Raw genomic sequence first — 26,410 nt, 5'->3', positions numbered from 1 at the left:
GCGGGAGCGGCGCGCGGCGGGCGGGGGGCGCAGTCCCGGGACGCGGGATGCTTGGTGCGCTGCCTCGCCGCGCCCCAGGCCACTCGCCCACCTCGCCACCTCGCCCGCCGGTCCCACAGGTAAGAAGCGCCTTCCGGAAGCGACCCGGCGGGAGCTCCCGCCGCGGGGTCCCCGGCGGCTCCCGGGACCCTTCCGCCCCACCCTCCCCGCCGCCGGAAAGCACTGGTGGACGGGACCGTTCTCTGCACGCACCCGGTCCCCTTCCCTCGCTCCTTGGTGCTCAGCCCCCAGGGACACGCGTTAAAAAGTGTCGTCTCCGGATCTCTGAGTCTCGACTTCAACCTGAACTCGGCGCTTTCCTGGCGCAGGTGTGGCCGAGTGTCTGAGGCTGACGGTAGATTGATGGGTGTTGAGTCCGAATAGTTGGGACCCTTGAAGAACAGCTTCTGGGGTACTCTGCGTTTCAGAACAGGTTTGCTTCTTTCCATAAAGAAATCCTTACAGGGATGCAAGCAGTATGAGGTATATGCCTTGCAAAACGGTCCTCATTTTAAGAGATTTTGTGCTGGGGAACACCGGCAGCCTTAGATTTCCAAGCGTAAACTTGACTCGCAGGCCTGGAGAAAGCTGAGTAGATGTGGGGAGCGCGCAGCTGAGTAGATGTGGGGAAGCAGCATCCAACCCGTGGGACCAGGCATATATTCGCCGATTGGCCGGAATATATAAATACAGCCCGTTTACACGAGCCGCTTTGGAATTAGCGATTTCCTCCTAATAAATATTACTATTAGATATACACTCGAGCGTGTGCATGTTTGTCAGAAGGGACAAGATCACTTTGCTTCTTTTTGTCTTTCCTTTTATTCTTTCATAAATCATTGGTCCCATGGTGTTTAGCATAATTCAGTTTCTTTTTCTGCAGCTCTGAAGACACTAGGGGATACAGAAGCGTGTATCTTAGCTGATTTCAGCAAAAAACATGGGATCTGAGCTTAGCGTGGTGCCCTTAGCCACTGAGAATATTCACAACTTCCTCCTACCCTCTAGCTGATACATTTAGAATTTGTCTGTAAACGTTTATGGGTGTGAATGCTATATGGAAGTTTTAAAAAATGTGTATAAAGTATATCTAAGTTCCTATTTTCTCAAAATGATTCTCAAGCTAAACATTGTAAGTAGCCAGTTGTGGTATTGGGAACACGTGTTGGAGGAAAATAAGCAAGCAAGGCTGAAAAAAAATTAAAGAAGCATGCTATTTTCTTTAAAACAACAACAAAAACGTAGTGATTTTTTTACCCGGCATTCCATTCCATTCTGGGATGCTTTGTTAACATCTTCAAATTAGTGTTTGAGCTAGTGAAAAAAAATCAGCATTTATTTTCAAAAGCTTGGGAGCATTAAAAAAAAATCCGTATTATGTAAACCATCTTATGGCTTATAAAATAAAGCAGCCTGTTTTCAGGTAGCCTGGATTATCTTGTAATTCCATTTCCATCCAGCTCTAAATATAGATTATGACACTATTCTCTTTTACTAGTCTTCTTCATAAGAAAGAAAATGTGTTATAAGCACAAAATCAGTTGTGATTAAGAACTTCTTTAAAAAAATGGTTGTCATGGGGAAGCAAGCAATTTGGGAGAAGCCAGTACAACTTTTGGGGGCCAGGGATAGCTTGTTTCTCCTTACTTTGATTACTGAGTAGCAGTGACTAAAAGGAAGCATTTTAATTGCCCGAAGTGCCTACACTTGCCCGGGAGATACGATGATGCTCACCTGCTGTCTTTGGTCAAGTTTCCCAATTCATATTCAAGGAAAGGGTTGGGTCAAATCCATGCCTAATTCCAACAAAACTGAATTTTCTTTTCTTTTTATGGGGAGGGTGGGAGCCTTAATCATCTGCATGATTACACTTCCTATCTCTGCTTCTCTTTGAGGAAGTACAGCATTTCCTTTGCTCAACCAACTCCTACAGAAAGAAAGCTAATAGAGACACACCAATTTCCTTTCCATTGAATTTCTGATTATTTCAGTCAGTCCTCTTAATTCCCTTAATTTCTGTCTTATCCGAAGGGATGTGACATACGTATATTTGGAATATAGTATACTTATTAAAAATAGATTAACTGCATAATGGAGGGGAATGTAAACATTAAGAAAATATATATTTGTTTATGTTTAGTACCCCATAGTTTCCTAGACTCAAGTATGAAAAATACGGGCTCTTAAATGCCCCGCATCTTATTCTGTTGTCTAATAGTCTGTTTATATCAAAATAAGTGCCTCTTCCCACAAATCATTCTGAACCACAGGCCATCAAAGTCTTCCCTGCCCTCCTAGGTGGTCTGGGAAGATTGCTGCATGAAATCATCCATTTCCTGATGCATGCCAGCCAGCAGCAACAAGTATTGGAAGGCTGACAAAGATGATAGCTGTTACTTGTTTTCTCTTTAGAGTTCCCTAACCAAGGGAAGTCTGGACCACCTGGAGTTCATATTTAATTGCAATAATCTGGGTATCTTTTTTTTTAAAGGTTTGATAGTTTTGATATAGCTCCTAGGCATTAAGAAATGAAGCAATCCAGATAACACACCAATTGTGCAAGAAGGACAGTGTTAATAAACCCATTTGTGGAAGCAAGGCAAGTCTACACAGCACGATGCAAAATGAAAGTTTGGCAAAATTTTAGTCAGTTGATTAACTGGCATATTAACTATGCCAAGCATATAAATATGTGAAGATATAATATTATCCAGGTTGGCAAGGAGCTTTGATGAAATTAAGCAGAGAACAACCAACTCTCCACTTAAGGATGTGCTATAAAGGTAAGAGACGTGGTGTTTTGCAGAGATAGTCTTGGTGTTGGGCAGACCTGAAAGCTCTTAGCAGGTGAGCTATAATGGAAGGAAAGGACATGTAAATTACAGATCATTTCCCTGGGGGAACAGTAATGTCCTTGCTGTTTTCTTTTCAGTATTAACTAGGCAGTTTGACTTCTTAGAATGGTTTTGTCATCTCAGGATTACTATTTTATGAATCACACTGAACAGAGCCAACGTTTTTTTGAAGTTCTACTTTCAGGTGTTTTTGAAGAAAAATTCACCATTTGGATGTGAGAAAGGACATGAGGAGACCAAAGACCTGGGATTTTGCTGATCAGAATGAAACAAATGTTGAAAGACTTTTCAAATCTATTGTTGGTGGTGCTCTGTGACTATGGTGAGTGTTGTGTGTACTTATGCTGTGGGTACCAATGAAGAAACATAAATGGAGGGTTTATAAATGCATGGATGTCGATGCCCCTACATGAAGGAGGCGGGGCAGGGACTACAGTGCAGTGCCTTTTAAACTGTGATTCTTGCAACCCTGGATTCTCTTAAGGTTCTGTGTTATTAATTCAAATTTCACTTTAAATACACTCATTTCACAAATTGGAGACAAGCATGTAGCCCTCAGTTCTCTTTGATTGATTTCCTAGTATTTCAGTATTATATGTTTAAACTTCACTCACACACGCAGGAAGTGATGTTTTATATATTGGGGTTCTACATGAGATTTCACTTGACAAGAGAGTTTGCTGCTGGAATACCTTTGGAACAAATCTGAATTTCAATCCTTGCCAGTTGTGTGCCTTTGTCTAGTTTCTAAATCTCTGTCTGTGCCAGCAATAATATTGACAGGGTTGTTATGATGATAAGATAAACTCAAGAATGTGAAATACCTGAATGTCTGAGCACATAGTAGGTGCTTAATGTTAGTTTTCTCCATTCATCTTGATTCAACTAAAAATTCATTTCTCAGAGAGTTTTATGCAACTACTGAACCAGTAGATTCAACCATATAATACCCACCAGTTTTCTTTTGATGATTTTCAAGTATTTCAGACATCTAAGCAGTTGGTGGTATGAGAGTGGAAACTGTTTTCAAATTGATGAAGAAATTATCATCCAAGAGACAGAGAATCCTGGCTCGTGTAATATCGGTTGGATGGACCAGAGTGTGTACTGTTACTTTTGTCCAGTGAGTCTCCTCCCTCAGTCTTTTATTTTTTTACTTTTATTTTTATTTTTATTTTTGCGGTATGCGGGCCTCTCACTGTTGTGGCCTCTCCCATTGCGGAGCACAGGCTCCGGACGCTCAGGCTCAGCGGCCATGGCTTACGGGCCCAGCCGCTCCGCGGCATGTGGGATCCTCCCAGACCGGGGCACGAACCCGTATCCCCTGCATCGGCAGGCGGACTCTCAACCACTGCGCCACCAGGGAGGCCCAGTCTTTTATTTTTTAAGAAGTTTATTTAAGCAAAAAGACACTTGACTTGCAGAGAACCAATCTGGGATCATTTCTTTTAAAGTCCTTTATCCCTACTTAAAAATAGATTGCTCTATATGTAACAGCCTCATTCAAAAAATTATAAAAGCTTGCTTTGTTTCATAATGATAAAGACATCAAAAATTTCCATTTAAACAGTCTGCAAGGACGTTTGTTATTGTTGAGAGCAGTATATCTTACTGCAATATAAAAATAAAAGTTGATTGAGCATAAAATAGAGCATACAAGTTGAGTACAAAGGCTACTGCTGGAAAAGGAGGTATTTTCATAGACCTGGATTTTTTTTTTCTCTTCTCCATTTGATTTTGATCAAAATATACCATTACCAGTTAGTGTTTTTTCTTTTTTAAAGCAACCTGCTTATATTGAGACACCGGTTCCTTTAACTACAATAAAGGAATGGGGAGAGAGGAAATGAAAGAATGGAGAAAACTGTACTGTAGTAGTCAGGATGTGGTACAACCAAATTGTAGTTTTCTAAATGAGTGTATTCTTGTCTGTAAAAGCAAGAGTTTGAGAGTAAAGCAGCAAGTTCCCTCTTCAGTACACACCTCCTTTGTGCTGCTGTTGGAACCCATCCGTTGCAGTCTGTTTCCTCCATTTCCAAAGGGCCATGTGTATCTCTTTCATCGACAGGCTGCCCATCAAATCAGAATCTGATCTGCCTCATTGGTGTCCGTCATTGACAGTTCATTAGCTAACTAAGTGCCGTGTGCCTCTCACTCCTAAAATGCATCACAGAACCATTCTGCCCCATCAGATTCAAATGAATATGAGCTTTGTTCTCGGTCCTTTGTTCTCAGCAGTCCTTCCTGGGCTACTGTGAGTACTGGAAGCTCTTCAGCCCCCTGTTCACAAAAAAGTATCAGGTCCACCCTGAACAAGCACACAAGCTGCACCGAAAGGAGCCGCCTTTGGATGAGCTGTCTCCATCCAAAAGGGAGTGTCCCTCAATTTCTGTACTGACTAAAATGAAAACAAAACAAAACAAATCAAAACAACTTTATCCTATTAAGGTTTTCAAGTAAGTGCTGATTAAGCATTCAGGTCTATCCAAGTTTTATATATTTTATTTCACCTCATCTTAAATAAGAAATGGGTGAAGTGCTGAGCTAATTAAAACAAACCTTTATGTGCCAATATTTTCATGTGCTGATTCTAATAATCATTTTTTATATCTTTGAATAGTCTATTTTTCTTTTTTAAAAATTTTTATTGGAGTTTAGTTGATTTACAACCTTGTATTGGTTTCTGCTGTCCATCAAAGTGAATCATCGAATAATCACTGATTGAGTATGTTTAAAGACTACCAGCCCAGACAGCATATTGTCCTTTGGACATATATGATATGTACACATTATTATTATTATATTAATATAATATTATGTTATATTATCATGTATATATAAGAAGACTCATAAATTCATACTTACACATGTTGTTTTTCAAACCAAAGGGCACTGCGGTTCCTTAACTCTAGAATGTTTCTTACCCTAGTCACAGGCCAGCTGATTGATGCATTGCCACACTCTTGTCTCCTTTGATATGTACTTGGACAGGGTTCAAAATAGAAACAGGGATTCTTGTGTGTCTGTGCTCTTCCCACTCTTTACTTCAGCTGCTCTGATGGGTCTCTTTTTAAAAAAAGATAGAATTGATCCTAACAGAGTGATACTTGTGGGCCAGTAGCCATCTGTCCTATCTAGGCCAATAGCAGTTACTGTAATGTCATTAAAATTGCTAAGGACAAGCTTAGCTATTCCATAAATGTTCACTCTATCCCTTGAATAACCCATGCAGGATAGAATGTTAACATTTCTTATTCATCTGAAAATTTCTGCCTTATACAAAGGAAAGGCCTTTACTGGTGAAAATGCTCAAGCACTTGTCTTGAATGTCAGAAAACAGTAACTTAGAAGTTCAGTTGATCGTTGGACAACACGGGGTTTAAGGGTTAAAGGCTCTGATCTTCTGCACGGGTATAATTTATAGTCGGCCCTCTGTATCTGCTGTTCCTCTATATCTGCTATGTGTATCTGCGGATTCAACCAACCACAGATTGTCTAGTACTGTAGTACTTACTACTGAAAAAAATTTGTGTGTGTGGAAGTGAGCCTGTGCAGTTCAAGCCCATGTTGTTCAAGGGTCAACTGTATATTTAGGGTCTCCCATTTTAAGTAATCTAGAGCAGTGCGTATTGTAGCATTTAAATCAGGCTTTCTCTCATTTCACTGTAAATCCATTTTCCCCAAATACCTAAACACTTCAATATGCCTAAAATGAGAAAAGTCAAGTGTTGGATTTTTATCATGAGACTTGTCAATTGTTACTCATGCTTATTAGGTTTTCATCACTGATGTATTACATTGTTGACTGTTGTGAATTCAGAGTATTTATCACTAATTCATTATTTTCAACAAAACCATGAAAAATGGAGATGCAGGAACAGAGCCACTTTAGAATGGAAGCAGCTCAGGGCCCAGCTCCCAGAGTCAGCACTCAGCAGCATTTTGCATCATCCTTGACTCAGTTCAAACTTCTCTCGTGTCTGAAATGCTGTTTCCATCGATGTCACCAATAGTGCCGCTCAGATATTCCTTTTTAAAACCCACTCTGACTATTTCCTTTCAGTTCTTGGAGAAGCTGAATATCTCCTTCTGGGGGAACCGCGCCATGTAGCACTAAGCAACAGGACAGTGTCTGTGGATTTCCAGTATTTGGATGGTGCCAATGGGACGCTGAGGAATGTCTCTGTCCTGCTGTTGGAGGCCAACACCAATCAGACTGTTACCACCAAATACCTCCTGACCAACCAGTCCCAGGGGACCCTCGAGTTTGAGTGCTTCTACTTCAAGGAGGCCGGCGACTACTGGTTCACGATGACTCCGGAAGCCACAGACAGCAGCCCTCCCGTCCCCTGGTGGGAGAGGAGCGCCTTTCTGAAGGTGGAATGGCCTGTCTTTCATGTTGACCTGAACAGGACATCCAAGGCGGCTGAAGGCACCTTCCAGGTGGGCCTTTTTACCAGTCAGCCGCTGTGCCTGTTCCCCGTGGACAAGCCCGACATCTTGGTGGATGTCATCTTCACCAACAGCCTTCCAGAGGCAACAATGAGTCAGGGCCAGCCGCTGGAGATAAGGGCTAGCAAGAGGGCAGAACTCGCTCAAGGCCAGTGGGTTGAGTTTGGCTGTGCACCTGTGGGGCCAGAAGCCTATGTCACTGTGGTGCTGAAGCTGCTTGGCCGAGACTCGGTCATTACGTCCACAGGCCCCATTGACCTGGCCCAGAAGTTTGGATACGCACTGGTGATGGCGCCAGAGCTCACGTGTGAGTCCGGGGTGGAAGTGAGGGTGCTGCCCCCGCCATGCATCTTTGTCCAGGGGGTGATCGCTGTCTTCAAGGAAGCCCCCAGACGCCCTGGGGAAAGGACCATTCGGCTGGCTGAAAACAGTCTGACCTTGGGAGAAAGCAGAACAGTATTCAACTGCACTTTGTTTGACATGGGGAGGAATAAATACTGCTTTGACTTTGGCGTTTCAAGCAGAACCCAGTTTTCTGCAAAGGAGAAGGAGTGCATGCTAATTCAGAGAAATATAGGTTGGTATTGAGATTTTAAAGCAAATTTTTTTTAATCAAATTGGTGCCTTCATGCAATCAAAATTATTATTTTGAATTTATGTGAACTTGATTTTCTATGAACTGTACCATCATTTCTATGGTTCACTCCTCATAATGTCCCAAATGACATTAGCATCCTTATCTGAAAAATGAAGAGTACTGGTTAGCATACCCAGCTCACTCCTAACTAACCGCTCCAGGTCTTAGTTTCTCCGTCAATAAAGTGGGGATAATAAGAGTATCTACCTCAGAGAGTTGTAAGAATTGAGTGAAATCAATGTGTACAGTTCTTAGCACAGTGCCTGGCAGGTTGGAAGCAGTGATAAACGTCAGCTATTATTACATTGTATTTTTTTTAATGTTTGTTAATTTAATTTTTATTTTACATTGGAGTATAGTTGATTTACAATATTGTGTTAGTTTCAGGTATACAGCAAAATGATTCAGTTAGACATATATATACACACACACACATATATATATATATCCGTTCTTTTTTCAGATTCTTTTCACATATAGGTTATTACAGAATATTGAGTAGAGTTCCCTGTGCTATACAGTAGGTCCTTGTTGATTATCTATTTTATATATAGTAGTAGGTATATGTTAATCCCAACCTCCTAATTTATCCTTCCCCCACCCTGACCTTTCCCCTTTGGTAACCATAAATTTGTTTTCGAAGTCTGTGAATCTGTTTCTGTTTTGTAAATAAGTTCATTTGTATCATTTTTTAGATTCCACATATAAAGTGATGTCATATGATATTTGTCTTTCTCTGCCTGACTGACTTCACTTAGTGTGATCATCTCTAGGTCCGTCCATGTTGCTGCAAATGGCATTATTTCATTCTTTTTTGTGGCTGAGTAATATTCCATTGTATATATGTACCACATCTTCTTTATCCATTCCTCTGTTGATGGACATTTAGGTTGCTTCCATGTCTTGGCTACTGTAAATAGTGCTGTCATGAACATTGTGGTGCATGTATCTTTTCGAATTATGGTTTTCTGTGGATATATGCCCAGGAATGGGATTGCTGGATCATATAGTAGCTCTGTTTTTAGTTTTTTAAGGAGCTTCCATACTGTTCTCCATAGTGGTTGTACCAATTTACATTCCTACCAACAGTGCAAGAGGGTTCCCTTTTCTCCATACCCTCTCAGCATTTATTGTTTGTAGACTTTTTGATGATGGCCATTCTGACCAGTGTGAGGTGATAACTCGTAGTTTTGATTTGCTGTTCTCCAATAATTAGTGATGTTGAGCATCTTTTCATGTGCTTTTTGGCCATCTGTATGCCTTCTTTGGGAAACTTCTATTTAGATCTTTTGCCCATTTTGTATTGATTTGTTTGTGTGTTTTGATATTGAGCTGTATGAGCTGTTTGTACAGTTTGGAGTTGGTCGCTTCGTTTGCAAATATTTTCTTCCATTCTGAGGGTTGTTTATTCGTTTTGTTTATGGTTTCTTTTGCTGTGCGAAAGCTTTTAAGTTTAATTCGGTCCCTTTTGTTTATTTTTGTTTTTATTTTCATTTCTCTAGGAGGTGGATCCAAAAGGATGTCGCTACGATTTATGTCAAAGAGTGTTCTGCCTATGTTTTCCTCTAAGAGTTTTATAGTATCCAGCCTTACATTTAGGTCTTTAATCCATTTTGAGTTTATTTTTGTGTATGGTGTTAGAGTATGTTCTAATTTCATTCTTTTACATGTATTTAAACATTCTGTTATTACATCGTGTGGCAAGTCCATGGCAGGTATGATCAGAATTCAAAGCTAAATCCCAAATTGTACTTAGTAGCTTTTCACTTCCTCTACGACGTCCTCAAACATGTCTCTTTCCTCTCACCTCCTTCATTATAAGAACGAAGCCTCTTTAGTGAGGGTTCAAAGCAAGATTTCTAAAAACTTCTTGAAATTTTGAATTCTCTGCATAACGGCCTCCCTAATCACAAAGAAGTGGGGTTATTACAATTTCATCCATGGCCCAGGCTCCTCTTTGCGTTTGTTTCCCTTTTCCTGGGTGCAAGCCTGGTGCTGGCAAGAGGTTAATCTGGCAGGGATTGTCCTGATCATTTACACGTGCTCTTATTTCCGTCCCTGCTAAGCCTGTGCTCCCTGACGGCCCAAGCCTCTGAGCAGCTTCAGTGCCCCACGTGTTTCTTGCTCCAAATTCACTCACTCCTTCTCCTTAGAAGTCCCTTTCCTTTGACTCTCTCCCCACCCACTGGCCACTTCCTTGCTTGCACTTACCTCTCTCTCCAGCCTAGATTCCGTGGCCCATCCCTTTAATCACTCTCCGACCAATACCCTAAACGCCTCTGCCCCGATATCCTTCTGATCGCACCCAGCCACCCCCCGGCTCTGCGTGGATCCAGCCACCTGCCAGCCGCCCTCTACACCCGGGCAGGCCGGGCCTCCACCCTCCCCTGGGCCCACCATGCTGCCCACCCTGCTACTCACTGTGCTCCTGCCCTGCACAGCAGCCCTTTCGGCCCTCTTCTGCTCTCCTCGGACCTCACCCCTGCCCCTGCCTAACTCTCTGAGCTGACTCGGCTCCGGCCACACAGAGCAGCGGGAAGCCATCAGGTGCGAGCTCCCACCAAACTATCCGTAAGCCTGCAGGCAGCCATCCCACAATCTCCCCCTCCTTTGCTGTCCCCAGGGAAGCAGTGTCATTCCTTCAGTACCAGGTCAACCCTCCCCCCCACTGTGGGTCCCAACCCCTCTGCTCTATCGGCAACCTTCTGTTAACCGTTATCCCCCTATCTGCCCCGTCTCTAACCGTCCCTTCTTTACTGGTTCATTCCCATCAACTTCGAAATGTACTTAGTTGTCTCATCTAAAAACGAAACAAAATCACCCCTCATCCCCTGGTTCTCCCCCAGAGCACAGCCTCTTTCTCTCGTCTTCCTTTTATAGCCCCGATTCTTGAAAAAGCCACCTGTACTTTGGGGTTTATTTCCTCACCCCCCCATTCACTTTTCAACCCACTCCAAACCCACACCCCTCCCCTGCAAACGCTCTCACTAAAGCAGCCAGCGAATGACTTCCAGGTCCCAAACTCTGGGGACGCTTTCCAGTCCGTATCTTCGTTGACCTTGATTCTGTGACATTACACTTGCCTTGTTTACCTCCTGCCTCCCTGGCTGTTCCTTCCAGGTCTCCTTTGCCGGCTGGTTCCATGACCCCATCGCATCCCTTAAGGCTTGGACGTCTGCATCCTATATTAGCACCTCAGCATTTTTCATTCTTCACACACTCGCTAGGTGATCACTGTCCTGACGCTGATGACTCCATACTGGTATCTCTCCCCTGCATCCAAGTGCTGAATAGCTGTCACCCCCCAGATGTCTCCCAGGCACCTCGAAAGCAGCATATCTGGAACTGGACTCATCACCTCACCCCCTAAGCCTGCTCCTCAGTACAGGACTCCACCCCATCTCATTGTTCAAACCCCAAACCCAGGAGCCTTCCTCTCCTTCACTTCCTATGAATAAATCACTAGGTCCTATGGATTTTGTCTCTTCAAAAAATCTCTGTCTCAATCTCTGCACGTCTCTCCATTTCCACTGATACCGCTTGGTTCCCTCCCTCCGTCCACTTCATTCTCTCAAGGCAGCCAGAGAGGAACTGTTGAAAATTCAGGTCAGCTGAGGCTATTCCCTTGCTGAAAACGTATCAGTCACCTCACTTGACACCTCACTCTTATGGGGATGGGCATCCACGGATGGGCTGGAGACTGGGCAGCCCTCCTCCCACCTTCACTGGGTTAACATTAACCCATCCCCAGGTCTCCTCCTGGGTGACTCTTCCTCAACCCCAGACTAGGTAAACTCCCCGCTGTACGCTGGCCCAGCATCCGAAGTTCCTCTTTCATGGCATTTATCACTTCTGTCATTGCTTGTTCAGGGTCTTTCTCCCCACGTTTCTCCCCTGCCCCACCCTGCCCCCAGATTGGAGAAGCTCCTTTGGCGACAGAAGCCGACTTGGGCTGCCAGGAAGCTATTTATGATCTTTATTTGGCCCGCTTTGTACACCTGCCACATTAACAGGTACTCAGTATGTGTTTATTAAAGTGAAAATTGCACTCTGATGTCTGAGCTAGGTATCAGTGGAAAAACAATTATGTTAATCATTCAAGATATGCTTGCCGTTTCAAAAGAATGTATTGCTTAGAGGGAAAAAAAATTCTAATGGACTGAATTTAGTGGAAGCAAACCGAGGGGAGTAAAGGAGTTCGGGCCACGTGATGAAAGACCTTGGGAGTAGGAGGTCTTTGTGTTGGTTCTCCCTGGGAAGGAGCAGAACAGGAAGTGATGCTCTGTGTCTAGGCTGAGGGTGCTCAGGGCTCCCTGTGGGGCTGCAGCAACTAGACACGACCGGGCAGTAGGGCTGGAAGCAGTACCTCGAGGGGCTGAACATTCCTGGAGACCCCAGATTCTCTGTGTGGCCGCCCAACAGGGACTCTGTTTGGTTAATCAGTGAAATTGACGCCAGTGGTGGGAAACTCCGTGCCTTTGTGTTTTTAGTATAAAAGTTGATAACTAAATCGAGTTCTTTTCATTTTCCATTTAAATGGACAGCTCTGACCAGTAAAGACTGTTTTTTTTTTTTGCCAAATGGCATCATTCAGGAACCCCATTGAACCTACCATGAGGTGTGACCCACCGACTCACAATGAATTTCTCATTAGTTCCTTTTGGAAGGGGAATAAAGGGTTTGATATGTTTGTCTCTTTTTCCAAATACGTCTTAGGACCTTAAAACCATAAATACTGATTTACAGCAGAAAGATGTCAAACATGATTATTTGTGACCTCCATTTATCCTACTTAGTATGAATGTTTATGTGTTTCTCTGCAGAAGCGTTCATGTGTGTGATTATGGGATGCTGCTAGGGGAGTATTAGTAATATCTGGTACAGGCGCTGTAATAACATGCAAAAGTCTAAATTGAGAAATTCTAAATTCTGAATTCATCCGCCCCAAGGTTGTCAGATAAGGGATAATGGACCCTGGATCTCAATGCAAAATATGTATTTAGGGCAAAGTTGAGAATTAATGATAGAGGATATAAATTCATAGTCACATAATTTTTTTACTTAGTTTTTTTGACAAGTAAAAATTGTATATATTTAACACATAGTTTTCTTGATAATTTAAATTTGTTGGCCATCTTCTTGTTTCTCTGATTAGATGGTCTTGTTTTTCCTTCACAATGTGACTGAACAAGAGCTTTTTACCAAGAAGAGTAGTCCTGTCATCCTGTCATTTGCTTCTTATTTGCAGGTGCTTAATTATTGTATCATCTTTAATTCTTTGCCAGAATCTTTATAAGCCATTTGTCCACTTAATTCACCTAAAACTAGAGAATATAATTAAATATAAGCAGGCCCTTAGGTGGTTTAATACTCCACAGTTCTCTGAAAGTGAATGAACCGGTAAACCCTTCCACCTGGTGTAACTCCTGCTCTTCCTTTGGGATTTTTTTTTTTTTTTTTTAGAATAGCTGACATACTGTATGTGACTTTCTGACATAATAACATTTATATAGTGATTACTTTGCACCAAGAACTGCTCTAAGTGCTTTATGAATATTAACCCATTTAATCCTTATAATAACCCTGTGAGTTAGGCTTATTGTATTGTCAATTTTAGAGGTGAAGAAATGAGGCACAGAAAGGTTAAGTAACTTTTCCAAGGTTGGTGGCTTACCCACTACTGGTGGTTAGACTGACTTGAGCATTTGCTATTCCCACTATTCCATGCTGGCTCCCATATAATCATCTATCAATCTAGATAGTAAACAATATGAAACTTTTAGATCAAAAAAGTTCCAGTATTTTCCTCCTCATCTCATTGGTTCATCTTGTGCTTCCCACCCCTCCTGAAAGACATGTAACCCACTTTGGAGCCCACTGGCCCAGGCCTAAGCATGATTGGTCTAATATGAGTGAGCCTGTGTGGGGCACAGAAAACCTGAACTGCTTATCCAGGTGCCTTTGTTCCCACTGCTGCTTTTGGCTACTTACTCATGTCTATAGAATTTTCTTTCTTTTTTTTGTATATTTTATAATAACTATTTTTTTAATAGAATTTTCTTCTAAGGATGTTTTGTTTAGTTACTTTAGTCTCTTGAGTGAAATGTCTTGCAGATGTGAATATTTCATACTCTGTATTCCTTCAGATATTCTTGGGAGTGGAAACAAATCTCCCTTTTCTTATTCCAGACACATTTTGCTCATTCAGAATTAATATCCTCTAGAGTGGCCTGAAAGGCATTTATCCTGGTCACACGGGTTTGTTACGCAGTGGGAGTGCATGTATGGACATCTAAACGGGACAAAACAAAACAGCCTTTCATTCATGAAGTAAGACTACTGTTTAGAATAGTGGTCATCTTATTCTTCATTTGTAATATGTGAACTATAGCTAGCCAATGAGTTCCCGTTTTGCCAAGTATTTTCCTCAGTGTTATTAACAGAAATCTTCAGGGAACAAATAAAGGTATTTAAGACATTTTTAAAATTTTGGCTGATTAAATCTGTTCATTGCTTTATTTGAGTGATTTCCCCTGTTTTCTGTTCGATTAGTTTGGTTTAGCAGTAAAAGAACCTAAAACTTAGTTTAAATGTTTATTTTTTAAATTGCTGATGATCCTGCCAGCCATAATTTTACTTTCCAAGGAAAAAAACACATTTCAAAGTGAGATTTTTGACATTAAGATTCATGCTTTTATCAAACCTTTGATTTTTTTTTTTCCTGGTGCCCACTAATGGAATTTTTGTTTTTAGTTTGACAAATGACTTTATGTATTTAAATAATGTCTAAGTAAAGTAAAAGAAGAGTTAAGAAAGAATAAAAAAAGGATTCTCGGCTTTTGTAATTCTGCCTTTTGTGGTCTTAAATATGAGCACAAGAGAAGGATAAACTATGTATTGACTTTTCAATTTAGATTCCACAGTAGTGGAATTCCCAGTAAATTTTTCAAAAAATAAATCACAATACTTTAGCTCAGAGAGACTTAATATGAGATTCCCAAAGCTTTGCAAGCACTGGGAGCTCAGTGTCTCAACAGCTCTGAAGCTTGAGGACAAAGCTGGCTTGTTGTTCTGCTATTTGAGGAGCCACAGAGTGATCTGGGAGGCACAGAACCAACATTGTGTTCAGCTGGACCTCTGGGTGGAACATAATTACCACACCTCAGCTGATGTTGGTCCAGGACACTGGTTTGTAATGCTCACACTCTTGTGACAATCCAAGACTTTTAATTGCTGTAAAGAAGTCATATTCCATGACTCATTCCAAAAATTGCACCACTTGGCTCACCTGAGAATGTAACTGCCCTGCATGTTTTCCATATGTTTTTGTAGTGCTTTGTATACCCTTGACTGCATTGTGAGTTTTTGTCCATAACGATAAAGAGAGACTTTTATGCAGAGGATATCTTGTGCCTAGTGTGGGCATGACCTGGTAGGTCTTGGGATTGGATGGGTGCTCACAGAGAAGGGACTTTAGGATAATTATTTGTAGGGAACTATTCAATTATTCTCTCTGGCAGTGATTACTTATATGCTTGGAAGAGATGTTTGCATTTGTCAATCAATAATGACTGTTCTGGGAATGTTTTGTAGTAAGTATTTTGAAGCTCTGGTGTTAGTTGCATCCCTGGTTATGGTTGTTAAGGCAGCTGGCTGAATTGACCCTTTGGTCATTATGTAACATCCCTCTTTATCTCTGGTAATACTCCTTGTTCTGCAGTCTGCTTTGTCTGATATTAATAAAGCCACTCTAGTTTTCTTTTGATTAATGTTTATAAGGTATAACTTCTCCCACCTTTTTACTTTTAACCTATTTATGTATTTATATTTAAAGTGAGTTTCTTCTGAACAGCATATAGTGGGGTCATGCTTTTTTATCCAGTCTCACAAACTCTGTCTTCTAATTGGTGTTTAGATTATTTATATTTAGTGTAATCCTTGTATGGTTAGATTAAGATCTACCATCATGGTAGTTGTATATTTTTTCCATCTGTTCTTTGTTTCTTTTTCCTCTTTTCATCTGCCTTCCTTTGGAATAATTGACTATTTTTTATGAATTACTTTAACCACACTATTGGTTTATTATTTATACCTTAAAATATTTATTAGTGGTTGTCCTAGAGCTTACAGCGTATATTTTTAATTACTCTCAGTCTACCTTCAGATAATATCTTGCTTCATGTATAGTGTGAAGACCTTATAACAGTACAATTCCAATTCGTTTCTCCCATTCTTTGAATGATTGTTATACATTTTACTTTATATATGGTATAAACACATAATACATTGCTACTGTTTTGCTTTAGATCATCAATTATATTTTAGAGCATTTAAAAATAAGAAGAAGTAAATTTTATCTTTACCTCTGTAAATGCTAATTCTAGCACACTTCATTCCTTTATATGGATTGATGCAAGTTTGCCTGGTATCACATTCCTTCTGCTTGAAGAATTTTCTTTGAACATTTTTTATAGTGAAGGTCTGTTGGTAGAATTAATTAATTCTATTAATTTTCATTCATCTGAAAAAGACTATTTTTCCTTCATTTTTGAAAGATATTTTCACTGGATATGGAATTTGGGGTTGGTGATTTTTTCTTCAGTACTCTAGAGATGTCACTCCATTATCTCTGGCTTTCATGATGAGAAGCGTGCTATAATTCAGATTTTTATTCTTCTGTATGTGATATAATTCCACCTTGCCCCCTCTCTCCCACCACAGCCTTCAAAGTTTTCTATTTATTTTTAGTTTTTAGCAGTTTGAGTGTAGTGTGTTTAACTTTTTTGTTTGTTTGCTTTTTTGTGTTTATACTGCTTCATGTTTTCTGAGCATCTTGGATGTAGTTTGGTGTCTTTCATTAATTTTGGAGAACTCTTGGACATTAGTCTCTTTTTCTTCTGGGATTCTAGTCATACGTATGACAGACTATTTGATATTGTCCCACAACTCTTAGGTATTCTGTTCTGTTTTATTCACTCTTTTTTTTCCTCTCTCTCTTTGTGTCTCAGTTTGAGTGATTTCTGTCGATATGTATTCAGTTTCACTGTTTCTTTCCTCAGCTCTGTTGAGTCTTGTTGATGAGCCTCTAAAAGGCATTCTTCATCTCTGTTGCCATGCTGTTAATTTCTAGCATTCCAATGAACTCTTTTTAGTTTACAATTCTCTGATGAAAATTTCCATCTGTTCATGCATCTTATTCACATTTTCCACGAAAACTTTAACATATTAATCATAGTTAATCTCTCTCTCTGACAGTTCCAATATCTGGGTCACATCTGAGTCTGGTTATCTTAATTACTTGGATATTTTATTGTTTTTTTCTTTTTTTTTTTTTTTTTTTTTGCGGTACGCGGGCCTCTCACTGCTGTGGCCTCTCCCGTTGCGGAGCACAGGCTCCGGATGCGCAGGCCCAGAGGCCATGGCTCACGGGCCCAGCCGCTCCGCGGCACATGGGATCCTCCCAGATCGGGGCACGAACCCGTATCCCCTGCATCGGCAGGCGGACTCTCAACCACTGCGCCACCAGGGAGGCCCTATTGTTTTTTTCTTGCTTCTTTGTATGTCTCATAATTTTTGGTTGAAAGTTGGACATTTTCTTAGAACTGTAGACACTGATAAATAGCATGTATGCCTGGAAATTGGCCTACCCTATTTATGCTAGGACTTTAGTGTGGAGATTGGGTCAATATAATAAGGAATTGAGCTGTGTTTGAGTTTTTGCTGTTGCTATGGCTATCCTCAGTGCACGATCGAGTTCAAAATTTTCTAATGTTGCTTTTTCGAGTTCAGAATTTTCTAATGTTGCTTTGTGTTTCGGGTAGGAATTGGGTTGCCAGAGGGTTTTCTCCATACTTCTGTTGCACCCTCAACTTTAGGCTCAAGCCTGCACATGAGAAAGGCTTTTCCTTGTCACTCTTGCCTCTCCCCCTGCAGTAGACTCTTGTTATTTGATACTTGGCAGTTGCTAGCCTGGAGCAGGGTGGGTGTTAGGTGGTGGAAGTGGAAGAACATCTTGTTCTGGTTCAGCCTTAGTCTTAGGCAAGCACCCTGCCTCTGAGTCTCAAGGATGGGGCTTTGTCATGATCCTGCCCCTTGCCGCTGGTAGAAGCTGTCTATTAGTCTGGGCCCAGGGTCTTTACTCCTCCTCTCTAGGGGTGAAAGATTTTCTTCTTTTTCCATTCCTTGGCAGCACTACGTTTCAGCTGCTGCTCCTAGAGTGACAGGGTTTTCTGCCCTGTCCCCAGTGGTTGGGCTTTGGTTGATAGAGCAGCTGGGGAGGAGGATCTGGGCGAGGTTTGTGTCTTTTCCACAATGCTTCTCCTCCCCTCCTTGGCCTCCACCATGAGGGAGGCTCTCCCTGGTCTTGTGCCTGCCCTTGGTCCCCCTTGTGAACATCTGGTGAGATCCGTGGAGAAGAGCCTGCAAGTGGGTACAAATTCCCAGTTGGGTAGTGTGGCTCCCAGGGGTTCTGTATTCTCACGCTAGCCCACACCAGGCTTCTGGCGGTTCATTATATTTTTAGATGATTTCTCACCAGCTTGTATGAGGCCTGGCATCTGCCCCAGGAAGCAATGTTTGCATCCTGGCTTTCCTTGGAGGAGTCTGTCTTTCCTCCGAATTCAGGCCATTTGGTTGTCCTGTGACCTTAGCTCTCTGAAGAGTTCTAGAAAGGTTGATATTTTGCAGATTATACAGCTTTCCTTTGTTGTAGGGGGAGCAGCAACATTCCAGCTTTCCACTTCTTTGGGAATGTTCTTCTTTACTGACTTTTCAAAGCCTGAGGTTTGAGTTTTGCTGCTTCATTTGGGTGCAGTTAAATTCTGATTCTCAAGTGAGTTAGCATTAAAAGCCTGGCCGATGTCCTTGCAGAAACTTGGGGACTGTGGCAGCCGTGGAGCCAGTGTAGTGCCACGTGTGGGGACGGCGTCAGAGAGCGTCGCCGCCTGTGCCTGCCCTCCTCCCCCTCCCGACCTGGCTGCCCTGGAATGTCCTCGGAGAGCTCCCCGTGTTCCCTGGAGGACTGTGCGGGTAGGTATCCATCCTCCTTCGCAAGCCTCTTCCCAGAGGGACTGTCGATCCCAGACCTGCGTGACAGTCGCCAGTCTGAGTTCAGGAGTGGACGCGACGCTCTGTCGCTGCTGCTTCTGGCTGAACAGACTCTGTGCCCTTCAGTGGGTCTGCGACTGGGGGTGTCTTGCCAGGGAGATGCCAGGGGACTTAACACGGCCGAAGATGGGGAAATGACCAGGACATCGGTGTAAAGGAAAGATTCAGACGTAGGAAATCATGTTTAAAAAATACAAAAAATGGGAGGGATGATGATTTCTTCCTGATATTTGTTGTTGTTGTTGTTGTTTCTCCCTCCTTTACTTCTCCCCCCAGGAATTGTGGGAAAACATTAAAAAAAGAGTTTTTCTCCTCCTCATCTCCAAGAAGCCCCAGGGAACCAAAATGGACATTATTTGTCCCAAACGGGGCAAGGCACCCTATCTTACCCCCTGAAGGGCTCTGTGTTTATTCTTTTCCCACCCGCCCAGGAGGAGAAGGTGGGGAAGTTCATCTTGCCCTCACCTGGGGGCTGGCCCTTCCTTCATCCTCTGAGCATCTTGAAATGACCGCCACTAGTAGGTGCCCAGTGAGTATTGGAGGTGGGTGGTCTATGGTGTGGTGCTCAGGTCACTCAGTTGGGTTTGCTGCAGCTTACGGGGCTGAATCCCATTCATTTGCCACAGGTTACAATAAAAAAAAGAATCCTTGCTCCTCCCACACACCATCGCCCCTTCGGAGACACAGCCAGCTCCCCATTTAGTTGACCAGCCTTTGCTGTGGTCCTGACCCTTAGGTGAAGTCCTTCTGTTCAGTCTTGACTTCTTCCACTCTCCAATTCCAGGTTGAAGACCATCCCTGGTTCCTTGTCCCTTTGGGATCATGGAGGAGTGTTTTTCTGTCTTTGGTCTCAGAGCACCTTGTAGCCAAGACCACTGGCACCTGACAACACCTTGACCAGCATCCCCACCTGTGACCTTACAAAATTCTTGCTGTCTCCTCTTTCCAGCCCGTGCTGTAGGCCTTGTTCCCTTTATTCCAGCATCCCGAGGACATTCTCTCTCTGTGATTTTCCTATTACAACCTCAGACCCAGGCTCTTCTCCCAGCCCCCAGCCCACCATCTTCTTTCATCAGCCCTGAGCCCCACCCTGAATCTGTTCTTTCTCCAGTTGTATCTCACACTGTCTTCTAAGGCTCTCTTCTCTGTCTGCTCTTTTCTCTACAAGTCCCCTTACTCTCCACAGCTCCTTCCTTGTGTATAACTTCTTTCTCTCCATTCTGGGATGGCGTGTTGTATTATGATATTTCATCTAGAGTCCTGTAATGCTCAAATGAATTAAAAATCAACTGCCCCTGGCTTCTACTGCACTTTTAGAAGGGACGACAATATCAACTATTTATTACATTATCTCACTCAAAGCTCACAATAACTCTACAAGGCAAGGATTCTTATGCTGGGCTCAGATCTTGAGAGCTTGCTGCTGCCCGGCATTTTTTCTAAGTGCCTTGCAGGTATGAAGTCAGTACATCATTATCTACACATACAGGTGAGGACTTTGCAGCAGAGAGAGAGGGTACGTCACCTGCCCAAGACCATAAGGCTAGAAAGCAGGGGACTAGATCTGACCTCATACTAAGCTAGCTATCTTGAACACTTTGCCTCTACGTACAGGCCAGTCTAGCTTTCTAAAACCATCTTGGAATTAGCAATCAGTTTTTGAGGCTGTGTGGTATTATTTCATGCTTTGGCATCTTAATCTCTTTAATCCTGGGTGGGAACTGGAAATTCATACATTATAAATTAGCAGAGAGGGTAAGTGCTACAGGCACCCCTACTTCTACTATAAGTGTTCCTCAGAAAAATAAATGCTTGTGTGGATAAAAATGATCATTTCTTCAAACTGTTCACTTTTTCCAGTTCAGCCTGTTTTCCACTCCTTGGAAATGTAAAGATCTGTTTGCAGGCTGCTTAGCGTCAGGAAGTCTCCTTCACTTCAAGGAAAAGAGGGAAGACAAGATGAGGCAGAGATGGGTGAGGTCAGCAGCTTTGGGGCTTTTCTCCAGCTGCGGTTTTGAAGGGTTCCAGCCAGAGTCAAGTGTAACAGCTAAGAGGTCCACGTGTACATTTGCAGTGCTGCTACCCACTGACGGAGCAGCCACTGCAGACGAAGACATGGTCAGTCAGGGAACAAGTCTTTCATCATTCACCTATTTTCACTTGGTTGAGAGTCTAGAGTTTTGCTTGGCTTTGAAAGGATGTTTTTACGCCAAGGTCTGAGTGAAGTAGTTCTACGTTAATTTGTTCTATCTTGTTTACCACGAAGAGCGGGAGGGTCCAATTGCCATTGCGCCCACGTTCCATCTGATGGGGTGTTGATCAGTTTGCTATTACCTTTTTAATAATGAATCTATCAATGAATATAACATTAATTGAGTACCACCTCTTTGCCAGTTATTGACTGGGGTTGGGAGGATATAGATAGGCCATGTCTCTGGAAGGGGCTTACGATACAGTAGCTCAGCAGACACCAAAGCAGGAGTAGCGTACAGTGCAATAGAAAGGTATCCACAGCTTGCTATGGAAGCTTGTGACAGTCCATGCTGGGAACACCTCTGTTCCTGGAGGAGGTGATATTTGAGCTGAAGATTGAGAGCTGAATAGGCGTCACCGGTGAACTAGGTGAGAAAGGGAATTTTAGCAAATGGAGCAATTGGATGAAAGCTTGGAAGATGATGGCGTACTATGAAACCCAGGGAACCTGGCAAGAGTTGGATGTGGCCGCAGGATTGAGTGTCAGGAGAGAGTGAGAGAAATGAGGCTGGACAGGGGAATTCCTTGGCGGTCCAGTGGTTAGGACTCTGCACTCTCACTGCCGAGGGCCTGGGTTCAATCCCTGGTTGGGGAACTAAGATCCCACAAGCCGCACAGCGTGGCCAAAAGAAAAAAAAAAAGGCACAAAATGAGACTGAACAGGTAGGCAGGGGCCAGATCCCGAGGGCCCTTGAAGACTGGACCTGTGTTGTAGAGGGATCTCTTGCCTGTAGTGTGGAGTACAAATCAGAAGGGCCAGGGTTGGCAGCACTGAGGCCTGTTAAGAGGTTTTCAGTGACCCAGGGGGAAAAGGAAGCACCGGCAGTGGGGATGCAGAGGAGAGAAGGATTCAGCGACTCTGGATGTGGTGAGTGTGGAGAGGGGAGTGTCGCGGGTGAGACCTAGGATTTTAGCGCTGGCAGCTGCAGGACAGCAGCACCATTCCCGTGAGATCAGACGTATCAGAGGAGGCACAGGTTCCGGGGGAAGATGATGAGTCCTGGGCGTGTGGAGGTGGAAGTGTCGGCAGGACGTCGATGGAGAGAACAGAGCTCGTGGAACCAGGATGGGATCTAGCTCTCCCTGGCTCCAAAGTCCATGTTCTTCTCTCCGAATTAGAGAATTGTTGAAACCAAGAAGAGAAACAGTCCCAGGAAGGGTCGGACAGTAGCCAATGCTGCAAAGCTCAGGGAATAGCAGGACGGAACTCCTTTGCATTTGGCTATTAGGTGGTTAATGACCTTGATAGGAGCTGCTTCACTGGGAGCCTGGGGGCAGGTTGCAGGAGCCATAGGTGACGAGGAGTCAGCACACGTGGACCCTTCTTTCTGTACGTTCCACTGGGAAGACAAGGAGCGAGATATGGCCGTGGCAGTAGTGAGAGGGCTCTAGAAAGGTCTTTGTAAAGTGCGAAGAGCTTGAACATGTTTCTGTGGAGCTGCACAGAAGAGGAGAAGCTGGAGATAATAGGTACAGAGGGATGATCCCCCTGGAGAAGGGTGGCCTAGAGAGCACCTGGTGGACTCATCTTTATGGGAAGATACTGCTCCCACTAATTCCCTAGAGAACGAGGGAAATGGAGACGTGGCTGCTGCTGAGTTTATGGGGGAGGAGAGGATGGCAGAAGAACCTGGGGGTGTACTTGCTTGATAGCTTCTAACTTTTGTGATCTAGTGGACAGCTGAGGAAGAGGATTAGTGGTAAAACTTTGAAGCACTGTTGTAGGGGGTGGAAGAGAGGGTTGCTTAGGAACCTGCAGAAGGAGTTGTGGGCAGTCAAGTTTGGGCGCCATCAGTACACAAAGGTTCTGGCCTGCATGGGTGCATTATTTTCTCCACCAGGGCTCAGGGGCCTGCGTGCAGCAGCTGATAATCCACGTGTCTGGATTTTTCTAGGAACAGACTTTTGCTTCTGAGCAGGGGAAGGGATACAGCTCAGTGTTAGAGGTCAGAGAGTTGAGATGATTGACAGCAGAAGGATCTAAGTGATGGATCCTGGGTGTAGGGAGAGAAGCGAGGGCAGAAGGTGGCTGGCGGATGGAGAGAAAATGGACGGGTTGGAGAATCAGATGCTGCAGGGAGGCTGAGTAACCGTTGTATGAATAAGGAGTGAGCGAGAGGGGAGGATACAGCCAGAAAGTGGGTTGTGAAGTTTTAAGGTTTCAGAAGAGGAGCAGCTGCAGCCAATGGGAAGGTATGGCAGCTTGGAAGGACAGTGAATGGTCCCCGCTATGGGATGGTGAGGAAGACTGGACCCAGGTGCTAGTAACTGCTGGCTGCCCTGAGGTGGGGAGGTGACGGAGTTGAGGGGGAGGGGTAGAGAGGGTGGTCTGGGGGGATGGCGTGGGCGTCAGAAGATTAGAACTTCTACACGGAGGTAAAAAGTCGGCTGAGCTGGCAGCCAGGAATGAGGAGGCTGAGGAACACGCCCTGCTCTGGCTCTGCTTCTGATAAAGCTTCACCCAAGAGTGGGCCGGGGGGGGGGGGCTGTGCCCTGAGGGATGGCCTGTCCTCAGGTCAAGCAAGGAGACACACAGTGTTTTGTGGAAAGTTTCTGCATCGTGCGGAGTTTGGTCATAGGTGTCCTATAGGGTGCAGTGGAAAGGGGAAAGGGGAGCAGCGGGAGGATGGAGATGGGGCACAGAACTGGTGAGGGTAAGACTGTGGGAAGAGGAGATAGAGGACATGTGACTGGAAGGGCTTGAATGGTGAACAGTGACCAAGGAGGAAAGAGGGGTGAGCCCTGTTGGCATTGGGTGGTCTCGGGTTCCCGGGTACTACAGGCTGAGGCCCCAGGTGGCGTCTGAGTCTTGGTGAAACATTTTGATGACTGTGAGACACACCAGTTTGAGAGAGCGGGTAAGAAGAAGAAAAATCAGTGCCACGTGGAAGGTAGGAAGTGGAGTGAACAGCTGAGAAAACAAGGGTGAGAAAGCAGAGGCTTCAACACTTAGGAAAGGCAGTTCCTGGACACTGGGAGGGAAAAGTGAGCTGTAGTATATTGCCAGAAGACGTATTTTCACCTATTAATTTCTCTTGAGATGTGCAAATTTAGCTACAACCTGCCTAAACTGTTTTGCATTCCAAGTGTTACACTTGGCAGAAATTTTCCGAGGTGCATCTCAAAGGTGCATTTAATTATACATATCCCATGTTTACCTTAAGTGAAAAACCTTGACTTTTACCTTGAAACGTTCCTCATGAGGCTTCTTTGTAGAAAACTGGGGACAAGTGTCAGCCAGAGCCAGTGAGCCAAGGGGTCACCTTGATGTGGCTCACCTGCTCACCTCGCTTCTACCAGTCTTTGTTTTTCAGCTTGGCTTAAAAGCCTGCCTGCAGAAATACATGTAAGACCAGAAATTCCAGTCCTTGTTTATTTTCCTTCCTTCTTTAATTGCTACGTACTTAGAGCAAGCCACTCAGAGACCTTAGACCCAGGCAGAGAAAACGATACTAGAGAATGCATTCGTTCTTCCTTTTTTTTTTTTTTTTTTTTTTTTTGTAGCTTTCCAGCCATCCAGTCCGTCTCCTTTCCAACCCCAGGCTCCCGTGAAGTCCAACAACATCGTGACGGTCACTGGGATATCCCTGTGCTTGTTCATCATCGTGGCCACCGTGCTCATCACGCTGTGGCGGAAGCTGGGCCGCGCCCCCAAGTGCAGCACCCCAGTCCGCCACAACTCCCTGCACGCGCCCGGCTGCCGGAAGAACTCGGACGAGGAGAACATCTGCGAGCTGAGCGAGCCCTGTGGTAGCTTCTCAGATGCGGGCGACGGGCCAGTGGGGAGCCCCGGGGGCCAGGGCATCCCTCTGACCTACCGGCGGAGCGTGCCGGCGCCCCCCGACGACGAGACCTCGGGCAGCGAGAGCTTCCAGTCCAACGCCCAGAAGATCATCCCGCCCCTGTTCAGCTACCGCCTGGCCCAGCAGCAGTTGAAGGAGATGAAGAAGAAAGGCCTGACGGAGACCACCAAGGTGTACCACGTGTCCCAGAGCCCCCTGACGGACACCGCCATCGACGCCGCCGTCGCCGCGCCCCCGGGAGGCTCCGAGAGCCCCGAAGAAGCCGCGGCGGCCGGCAAGTTCCGCCTCAAATCCCCGTTCCTGGAGCAGCCGCCCGCGGTCGGCGCCGGGGACAGGCCCCCCTCCCGGCTGGACCACCCGCTCTCGCCGGCCAGCTGCGCCATCAGCCCCAGCCAGAGCCTCCTCCGCAAGTCGCAGATGAGGAGCCACCCCCGGGGGTCCCATTTCCGGAGGACGGCAAGTTTCCACGAGGCCAGGCAGGCCCGACCGTTCCGGGAGCGGAGCCTGTCCACGCTGACCCCCCGGCAGGCCCCCGCCTACAGCTCCAGGAGCCGGACGTGGGACCAGGCGGGAGAGCGAGTCCGGCCCCCGAGTCGAGGCGCCACCCTGTTTCCGGAGAAACGGGACCACTGTCCAGGGGCAGGTGGAAGCAGCGGCCCGTTAAGCCCTTTCCCTAAACCCCACACCCTGGGGCAGCCCAAGAGGAAACCAGACCTGGGGGATCGCCAGGCAGCGTTCGTGGCGGGAGGTGAGAGCACGGAGCCTCACCGGCCTCGGAGGGGACCGTCCCCCAGTCACAGGAATGTCTCAAGGAAGCGGCCTTCCTCCCCGGCCCCCAGAGATAGCTCCCAGAGGGTCAGTGCTCTGAGCCCTTCTCAGTGTCGGAAAGACAAGTGCCAGAGTTTCCCCGCCCACCCGGAGTTCGCCTACTACGACAACACATCCTTCGGCCTCACGGAGGCGGAGCAGGGGATGCTGGACCTCCCGGGATATTCTGGGTCAAACGAAGAAGATGAAACCACAAGTACGCTGAGTGTGGAGAAGCTGGTCATCTAGACCGAGATCAGCCTGAGACTTCACACAACCGGGGTCCTTTGCCCAGCTCAGGGTATCAGCTGCTCGCATTGTTCTGTGGACTGTTTTGTGTAACGATTTGTACAGCAGGACAGGATGTGGGGAGGTGGTAACTGACACCGGTGTCCGCATGTGTTTCAATTCGTAAGGAAGAAGTTATTTATCCGGAGCTTTTCCCTTCGTTATCCTGT

At 44.8% G+C, this 26,410-nt stretch overlaps 1 protein-coding gene across 1 annotated transcript; it reads left to right on the top strand.

Moving 5' to 3' along the window:
- Positions 1–82: 82 nt before the first annotated feature.
- Positions 83–26,410, top strand: THSD1 (thrombospondin type 1 domain containing 1). Its single transcript, XM_060080005.1, has 5 exons — positions 83–119; positions 3,067–3,216; positions 6,958–7,923; positions 18,853–19,011; positions 24,847–26,410. Exons 2-5 carry the CDS (start codon positions 3,159–3,161, stop codon positions 26,199–26,201), a joined length of 2,538 nt encoding a protein of 845 aa, XP_059935988.1. The 5' UTR covers positions 83–119; positions 3,067–3,158; the 3' UTR covers positions 26,202–26,410.

Source organism: Mesoplodon densirostris, chromosome 17 (assembly GCF_025265405.1).
Source record: "Mesoplodon densirostris isolate mMesDen1 chromosome 17, mMesDen1 primary haplotype, whole genome shotgun sequence".
NCBI classification, from domain to species: Eukaryota; Metazoa; Chordata; class Mammalia; order Artiodactyla; family Ziphiidae; genus Mesoplodon; species Mesoplodon densirostris.
Note: the sequence above shows the minus strand (reverse complement) of the source record. Positions and strands in the feature narration are given on the sequence as shown.

Bases quoted from the DNA above. Each gene is read 5' to 3' on its own strand.
- THSD1 (XM_060080005.1), top strand. From the start codon at position 3,159: ATGAAACAAATGTTGAAAGACTTTTCAAATCTATTGTTGGTGGTGCTC. The intron at 3,217-6,957 runs GTGAGTGTTGTG...ATTTCCTTTCAG, and splicing joins GGTGGTGCTCTGTGACTATG to TTCTTGGAGAAGCTGAATAT. The intron at 7,924-18,852 runs GTTGGTATTGAG...ATGTCCTTGCAG, and splicing joins GCTAATTCAGAGAAATATAG to AAACTTGGGGACTGTGGCAG.